The sequence below is a fragment of the Citrus clementina genome, unplaced genomic scaffold (assembly GCF_000493195.1).
Source record: "Citrus clementina cultivar Clemenules unplaced genomic scaffold, Citrus_clementina_v1.0 scaffold_7, whole genome shotgun sequence".
NCBI lineage: Eukaryota > Viridiplantae > Streptophyta > Magnoliopsida > Sapindales > Rutaceae > Citrus > Citrus x clementina.
Genome location: NW_006262075.1, coordinates 9,876,358 through 9,885,754, shown reverse-complemented (window position 1 = coordinate 9,885,754; position 9,397 = coordinate 9,876,358). Strand labels below are relative to the sequence as shown.

General features: G+C 36.5%; 1 protein-coding gene across 1 annotated transcript; it reads left to right on the top strand.

Moving 5' to 3' along the window:
- Positions 1 to 201: 201 nt before the first annotated feature.
- LOC18036905 (F-box/kelch-repeat protein At1g15670) lies at positions 202 to 1,687 on the top strand. Its single transcript, XM_006427024.2, has one exon. The coding sequence runs from the start codon at positions 460 to 462 to the stop codon at positions 1,525 to 1,527; it is 1,068 nt and encodes a 355-aa protein (XP_006427087.1). The 5' UTR covers positions 202 to 459; the 3' UTR covers positions 1,528 to 1,687.
- The last annotated feature ends 7,710 nt before the right edge of the window (positions 1,688 to 9,397 follow it).

The following is a 9,397-nucleotide window of genomic DNA, read 5'->3' as shown; positions in this document are numbered from 1 at the left end:
ATAAATTCTTTAAAAAAATTATGTGTTACTACTTTTATTTTGACAAATTGTTAGATGGATAGCAGTCACAGCATGGCACATGACAATGACGGGGACTAACTTGGCACGTACGGTAAACGCATCGGTCCGTAAAGTGAGATGTACAAACTATAGGGACAATTCTGATAATGATGACCACGTAAAACAGGAATAACGAGAGGAAACGACTGGCCGTTTCCGTGAGGCGGCTTCTGTGGTCTCCGTCAGTTTTGTTCTAGAAGAGCCAATCTTATCTCAAAGCTTCTAAAATGTAGAATTCCAACACTGTCACTCTCTCTCTATAAAAAGAAACTTCATCAATCATCTTGATTCGCTAAAACCCTTCGCCAGCTTCATCAATCATCTTTATTCACTAAGACCCTTCGCTTTAAATTTCTTCCTTTTAAAAGGGGAACAAAAAAAAAAAAATTCGACTCAGTAATGGATCTAATCCCGGATCTTCCCAACGAAATCGCCCTTGAATGTTTATCTCGGGTTTCCTACAAGCAGTTCGCCACCATTTCGTCCGTTTGCAAAGGCTGGAAGTCCGAGATATCGCGTCCCGAATTTCGCCGAAGCAGGAAAGACACACGCTGCAGCGAACAGCTTCTGTTTATGACCCAAGCCCGAGTTGACCAGAGCAGGAAATCGGGCGTTCCAAAGAGATTCGCTACCCCTGTATACCGGATTACGGTTTTGGAGCTTGGTTCCGGTGAATGGTCCGAGTTGCCGCCGATTCCCGGATTTCCTGATGGGTTGCCTCTGTTTTGTCAGCTCTCTGCTGTCGGGCCGGAGCTTGTAGTGATTGGCGGGCTCGACCTGGCCACGTGGGAGGCATCAAGTTCCGTGTTTGTTTTTAATATCATTTCTGCAACATGGCGCCGTGGGGCCGACATGCCGGGTGGACGGCGGATGTTGTTCGGATGTGCATCCGACGGCGATCGGACGGTGTACGTCGCTGGGGGGCACGATGAGGACAAAAACGCTTTGAAGTCAGCAATGGCGTATGACGTGGCCAGAGATGAGTGGGCCTCGCTTCCCGACATGTCAAGGGAGCGTGACGAGTGCAAAGCGGTTTTCCACTGTGGCAAGCTCCTCGTCATTGGAGGGTACTCGACCAATGCGCAAGGTCGTTTTGAGAGACATGCCGAAGCCTTCGATGCCGCCGCGCAGCAGTGGGGCCCGGTTGAAGAGGACTACATGGAAACGGCCACGTGTCCCAGGTCATGCGCGGGTGTCGACAGCAATGATTTGTACATGTGTCGGGAAGGCGAGGTGATGGCACTGAGATGTAACACGTGGCAAGCTGTGGCGAGGCTACCTGCTGATGTGTGCAGCGTGGCATTCGTGACGACGTGGCAGGGGAAGTTGATGGTGACCGGTTCGGCTAGATTCGGTGAGCCCCACATGAGTTACTTGTTGGATTTGAAGAGCTGCAAGTGGACACGAACGGTGACTCCTGATGAATTTTCAGGACATGTTCAATCTGGTTGTTACTTGGAGATCTGAAGAGACGATTGCTCGTTCTTCTACGTACAAATACATGAACATAAAAATAAAATAAAAAAGGAAAAATAGTTTTTTTTTTCCTTTTTAAAATTAAAATAGAATTTGTATTGTTGTTTTTTTTTATAAAATAGTTAATGAGAAATTTTCATGATCAACTCAAGATAATCTAGAAAGACATAATTATTAATGTTTTAAAACTCAACTGAGTTACTTACTAATGGAATTTCAGCTCATCAAAAATTTAATACGCTCTAATGAGATTTGAATGAACAAATTTGAATGAGTCCAACAGAAGTTATTTATATATGTTTATTGTGAGTACCAATTGTTTCAATTGTTAAATTAGCTTTAAAATGGCATCACACGCTCATGTCATTTAGGATTTTAAGCCAAAGTAATTGAAACCCGTGGCAGTAGCTATTTTGACGGTGGTTTCAAACGCCAGCAGAAAATGAAGTTTCCCGATTCAAGATCACTATTTTTGGAGTATTTAAGGCTAGTTAAATAAAAGGATAGACATGAATCGCCTATATTTGCCTATTCGATGAGCTTAAGAGCAATCTATGTTGAAAAACTGAAAGTGAAAGAAACTTGGCGATTAAGAAAAAATGTAAAAAAATATATAAACAACTTTTGAAAAGAGGGAACTTATTATTCACCGACAAATTGTTTTTCACTTTTTTTTTCTGAAAGAAAACGACGAAACGGATAAGATGTGAATGAATGGAAAAGCGAAAAAATACAAATAAAATATAAAACATGAATACCATTCTTCCTCTTCGACTTTTTCAATTCATAAACAAACAGTGATTGATTGTTCTGTTTGCTTGCCGCAACTCTCTCATTTGACGATACTTGATAAATATACAGCATGTGAATTGTCAAATTTTGGCTGTAAACTGTTAATTTAATGTAATAATTAAGATTTCAATATTTATTAAAGTAGTTGAATTCTGGACTTTTTTTTTTAAATGTATTTTGCACCGTGAAAGACAAACAAAGCTCCTCCTTAAAGTAAGAAGGAACTAATCTCACAACCAATAAATTGGGAAGTAATTCTTCTAATATATAGAAAATTTATAATATCTTTTATTATTTTTTGTCAAAAAAAATTATTTAAAAGCCGAACATCTCCTCAATACTAAATAGGGTCTTAGCCAAATAGGCCAACTACTTTTGTTATGACCCAACCCAGACCTGTCAAGATATTGTCCGCTTTGAGCCTTAATAAGGCCTGCACGGATTTGTTCTAAGGGCGCCCATACACCCCAAAACGCGTCCTGCCAATTGAGGTGTGGATCAACCCTTATAAACCCAGCATCTCTCCCGTGCTTTGCCGATATGGGATTCGCCTAGTGTGTTACATCGGCAAAGCATAAGAGAGATGCTGGGTTTATAAGGGGTGATCCACACCTTAATTGGCAGGACGCGTTTTGGGGTGTATAGGCGCCTCAAGAACAAATCCGTGCGGGCCTTGTTAAAGCCCAAAACGGATAATATCTTGCCAGGTCCGGGTTGGGTCATGACATTATGGTATTAGAGCAGCTACGCCTGTCCTCTTGAGCGATGGTGGGGCAAACCTCAGCGAGAACGCTGAGTCCCTAAGGCGGGGTGTATGTAACATCCTAGGCGAATCCCACATCGGCAAAGCACAGGTGAGATGATGGGTTTATAAGGGGTGATCCACACCTTAATTGGCAAGACGCGTTTTGGGGTGTATGGGTGCCCCAAGAACAAGCCCAAAGCGGATAATATCTAGCCAAGTCTGGGTTGGGTCATGACATTATGGTTTCAGAGCGGCTCCGCGTGTCCTCTTGAGCGATGGTGGGGCAAACCTCAGCGAGGACGCTGAGTCCCTAAGGGGGGTGTATGTAACACCCTAGGCATATCCCACATTAACAAAGCACGGGAGAGATGCTGTATTTATAAGGGGTGATCCACACCTTAATTGGTAGGACGCGTTTTGGGATGTATGGGTGCCCCAAGAACAAATCCGTGCGGGCAGTGTTAAGGCCAAAAGCGAACAATATCTTGGGGCACCCATACACCCCAAAACGCGTCTTGCCAATTAAGGTGTGGATCACCCCTTATAAACCCAGCATCTCTCCCATGCTTTGTTAATGTGGGATTCGCGTAGGGTGTTACATATTTTTACTAGCAAAGCCCTCGTTAATTATGGTATAAAGTGAATATGGAGAATTTTTTATGCTCTTGGCCATGTGTACGCTTGTACTACTCTTTTTTCATTCACTTCTTTCCATGTGTACGCTTCAATCAATCATGATAATACGTATCGCCATATGGTAAATAGTGAATGAATAAGGAGCTAGCATCAAAGGTTTTCCTAGTGAATATAGATGCACCTTTAATATCAAGGATGGTTATGCTGGTATTTAGAGTATTAATTCGAAATTTGGAGGGTAAAGTTATGTTTCAAGCTAAGGGTCTTGCGGAAATATTTTTATCAAATGCCTCAAATCTTAATAAATGCCTCAAATCTTAATGATCATTATCACATAAGTTCTTTAGTATCATCTATTAATGGGCAATTACAAAATCCCAGCTTAAACAACTCTATTTTAATGAATAGAGAAGAGATTATTAAATTTGGTTTCGGAAGAATAGTAATCTATGTTTACAAGATAAACTCTTGCAATGGTAATGTTCACGGACTCATACGAGACGACAGGAAAGGAGATTAAAAGTTTGAAATTTAATTTGAAGGAGAAAACGAGAAAAGATAGAAGATAGAATAAATAGGATACAGGAACAGGGTTAGAGAACTAAAAAATCAATTTATAGGATTAATAACCTACAAATTTATAATAGAACAAAATGTACTTTTAATTATTTCTTTTCAATTCTTTCATCCTCAACCTTTCCTCCAATTTTATAATAAAATATTGAAAATCCATCAAACCCTTTATACTATGCAACCGATGAAATAGTGACGAGCTCCTAGCCTCGAAATTTCAGGAGGTTCATGCCTCTTCTTTAATCATGACTACAACACAAGTGACAAGCTACTTCATTTTCAGTCCTTTTTTTTTCATTTTTGGGTTTCCATTTTTAAAACTCATATTGAATTTATTTTATAAACCATTATTTTATTGGTTTAAAATCTTATATTTATCGAAATATGCAACGAGTACAAAATCATTTGCTTGTACCAATTAATGCAATTATTACTTTGTTTTTTTAAATTTTACCTTTGAACGATGGGATCCAGAAGCTTGATTTTAAAAATAGTAGAGTGAATAATAAATGTGAATAGACTAGAGGTTAATATATAACTTATTTTATTTTAATAAAAATTGTTGATAAAAGCAGCCGTTGTCAATCACGCATCCGACTTCCAACCATGTTCATCATCCGCCCGTGGATGGCTGAGATTGAGTGACATTAAATATATTATATATTTTAAAATAATAATAAGCAGTGGAAGAGAACTCTTTTAATACATCATATTTGATTAATATTCTTAGTTCCTCCTCCCCCCCCCCCCCAAAAAAAAAGAAATATTGCCTTCTTAAATATATTTTTTTCCACGGTCATCAAATTTTATATAATTTCCTAATGCCGTTTACATTCATCAATCTATAATTTCTCGTCAGCTCAATTTGTCATTATCAAATTATTCAATGTAATTAAAGAATGACAAATTGGATCCATAAGTTTAACACTTGAGCTAAATACTTTCGCAGCCAGAGAGAAACCTGTACATTTTGTCGAATTTTATTCAACAGAGAGGGAGAGCGCTCTGTTGACCAGCTTTGGCTGGCCATATAAGACCTGCTCCCCCCACCATGGTTGAGTGGGTCTGGTCATCTATGTATATATATTTTTATTTTTATTTTTTTTTACCATTTAATTTCATTTAATAATATATTAATTACAGTCAATAATAAATCTATTATAGATCGTAGGCGGCCATTGTTAGTCATCGTCAACTACTCATTGCCACGGGAAACTATAGCAATTGACAGCCGACCACTGCACTTCGGTGTCAATTTATAATAAATTTGATACTGTTTGAATTCTCATCATCGTAGCTACAGAAATGTACAAATATCATTTAGAAAGTGAGTTTTTGTTCATTTTAGATTTATCCGAGACCATGATTGTAGATCTATAGCGAACGAAAACTCCGTTTTCATTTATTAGATACCATCGTGCAGCTTCTGTGACGAAGATTTTAAAGGTACAAAATTGAGTTAATTAATTGGACAACAAAGTACAGTGATTAATTAGTGGTAGCCATTGGCGATATTGTTATTTTTACATAATAAATATAGTATTAGCAGTAAAAATATTACTAATTTTTTTGTACACAAGTTTTTATTCATTAGATGAACATTAACTCAATGGTCGAGATCAAAGCTTACATGAATTTTGTATTAGAAGTTAATGAGTAAGCAATGGATCTCATCAATAACCATAAATTACTTTCTCATTTTATTTTATTTTTTTCCCTCTACCCCTCGTATTACGATTTTATGCATGGTGTGTTCTCAGATTTCTCTCTCTTGCTTGTTGTGTTCTTCATTTCGTGATAATCACACTTCAAGTTATGGTTTAGATAATCATTTTTTACGCTTAATTTTAACATGGAAACTAAAACAAAAATTTTAGAGTAGTGTTATACATCCTATTTTTTTTTATTCTAAAAATCTATTTCGAATGATATAACATTTATCAATTAGTTTGTAAGATAACACAGTTAATTTACTTGAATTTTGTAAAGATTTATCAATCAGTTAATGAATAACGCATAATTTAGGATGCATGTTATTACTCAAAATTTTATCTCGATTTTCTAACTTGCTATATATTATTAATCAACAAAATACATATTATTCTTACAAAATTCACACGACTAAAATCAAAGCCTGGCCATTTGGTACAAGCGACATTGAATATTTTCCGTTGCTGAATATTGACGAATTCATCAATAGTATTCCTAACCTAATCGAACAGCCGTCACCTCTTAGTGATCATCAATATAAATTGAAACTTCAGCATCGTAACTATTCGCAAAACCCTTCGTTTTATATTTCTTGCTTTTAAACAAAAAATTAGAACACTTTTTTTCCAGTTTTTATTTCATATTAAGAAACTTCCAATTTCAGCTTAGGATAGTTTAGAATTAATAGAATTAATGGCAAATCATAGTGTTTTAAAACTAAGTTGAGTGGTATAATAATGAAAACTATTTAATTCCATACAAATAAGCTATAAATAACAAATTTGATTCAGTCAAATTAATTGAAGTTTGAATTCAACAACGAGTTAATTGGAAAAATATTTTACCTTGAGTGATTCTCGAGGAATGATGGATTTCTCTTCTTTGAACTGTTACTTACAGCTCAAGGTTCAAAGGTTGGTCTGAGACTAGATCTGTCATTCCTAGAATTTAATCTAGTCCTGTAATTTCGAAATTATTATATATTTTATAAAATTAGTGTTCTTCAATAATTTTTAATGAATCACGTGACTTTAGGTGTCTCATTTATATTTGGAGAATTTGCCATATGCTACTTGATCTTTTAAGTGATTCACACGACCTTATATGTTTTCTAGTGTTTCACACTCATTCTATTTGCTTGCCTCCATAGTCATCGACTTCAGAATGCTTTCCTTATTTTATTTATTGCCAATAGGTGGCACGATATAAGGGGTTAATTTTATGACACTTACCGTTACCGAGGGTATTTCAACAATTTTAGACATGTGACTCTCATTTATTGGTTGTCCTCCCTCATGTGAGGATATTTGAGTAATTTGTCTTATGGCCCCTTGATGGTAACACATATGAGCTTGGTAGGTAAGGAAACCTCCAACCGCCTTTTTGCCTTTAAAGCTGAACATGTGGTAGACTTCGAACCCCATGGTCATGTTACTTTTTTGGTGGTATCAAAAGAATAGCTGATGTGACCTTTTTTTATTTCTTAGCTAGAGAATCTCAATTCTTATTGGCTTCTCATCTTTAGCTAAAAGAAGATATTTTTGTTCTTTCTCATGATAGTGTGCACTGTTCACGTGTTGACCCTAATTTACAAAATCTATCTTCTAATAATACCTTTTGATGTTGAGTATTTTGCCAAAACTGTCTATTTCTTCAGGAAGCTTATCTATTAGTTCTCTATGAGCTATATTGTCATTCAGTCAAACGAGCTAACCTCACTTATTTGACATTCTTTACCAAGTGTTATTGAGTCATTGGTCTATATCAGCATCCAAAATTTTCCCCAATCATAACCTAGTCTTGACGCAACCGATAGGATTAACCAAAGTAATCTAATCAAATCCAGTTAAAACAGAATCAATCACACACTACAAAAGGTTTGCAGTGGTTCGGCTATTAATGTGCCTACATACATAGTTAAAAGAGTGATAAGATTTCACTATTCCAAAGTGTTCGAGATACAATCTTGAAGAAGAGATGTAACTCTACACAATGATTCTCAGATCTGATCGTAAGGCCTTATACATACAAAAGAATTGATCCAGGAAACTCTCCTGATAACCAGCCTATCGTTTCTAGGTTCGCTAACGGAACTCAGGAACTTCCCGCTTAAACCAACAGAAATAACAGCTCGCAGGACCACTAGGGATACGTGCCAAATGTTCATTCAATCTGAGCTTTAAAACGACGTTAAGCACTGCCGTTTAGCATAAGTGACACACGTGACAAATCACAGGAGTAACTTACTTCACCATCCGACAATACGTCATTGTCACACATCTATCTGAAGCTGTAGCACCGATACGTTATATTGGAACGAACGACACGTTGTACACCTCTGGAAATAATGATTGACTTGTCATGCTCAAACATAAACCCAGATTTGAACTTCACCTTTCAACAACTGGCTTATAAATGGCACTATTCATGCACCCTAAAATGAGCTTTCACAGCTCAAAATCATGATTTTTGGCGATTCGAAATCTAGGTTAGTATCAAACGAATGGATAAACAAGAATATCTTAAACAAGAATATCATGATTTTTGAGCTTTCGCGCGACGTTGGATGTCTCATCCATATTTGGAGAATTCGTGACATGCCAAATGATCTTTTAAGTGATTCATGTGACTTCATGTGTCCTCTAGTGCTTCACACTCATTCTATTTACTTGCCTCCACCGTCATCGACTCTAGATGGTTAATTTTATGATACTTACTGTCACTGATCTCATGTTACTGTAATAAGAATATGTTTGTTGTGGGTAGCAATTGATTCAGTTGTTAAAGGGGCTCATAAATGACAGTAATCATGCATCTCAAAACGAGCTTTCACGGCTCAAATCCTGACATTTGGACAATTCGAAATCGAGGCTAAGTAACAAACAAAATCATAAACATAAATATCTTTGATCTATCTATTTGACTTGAAGAGTAGCTAGTGTCCACGTCCATTTGACAATTTGAAAGGTTTCTGTTATATTAATTAGCTTACTGGTCGGCTGATAAATTGCTTATTTTGTCGTTTGACCTTCTTTAATTCACGAACACATTATGATTGTTCTGCTTAATTGCTTGCTTCAACTCTCCCCATTGACAATAATTAAGAGAATATATTATCAAATTCCGGCTGTTATCTTATTGTGATGATTAAGATTTCAAAATTACTTAAAAGTAGTTGCATTCCTTTTTTTAATCAGGCTGCTAATTTGTCGTGATGATTAAGTTTTCAATATCTGTTGCAGCTGTAGTTGAAATTAAGACCTCTTTTAATGTACTATCATAATCGTCTTTTGATTCTTTATTTACATTTTGAGGCATTTTTATCAGACATGTTGCATAATACTCATTGAGATTTTATTTTATTTTATTTTTGCCCTTTCACGATAATTGATTAATTAGGTGAGA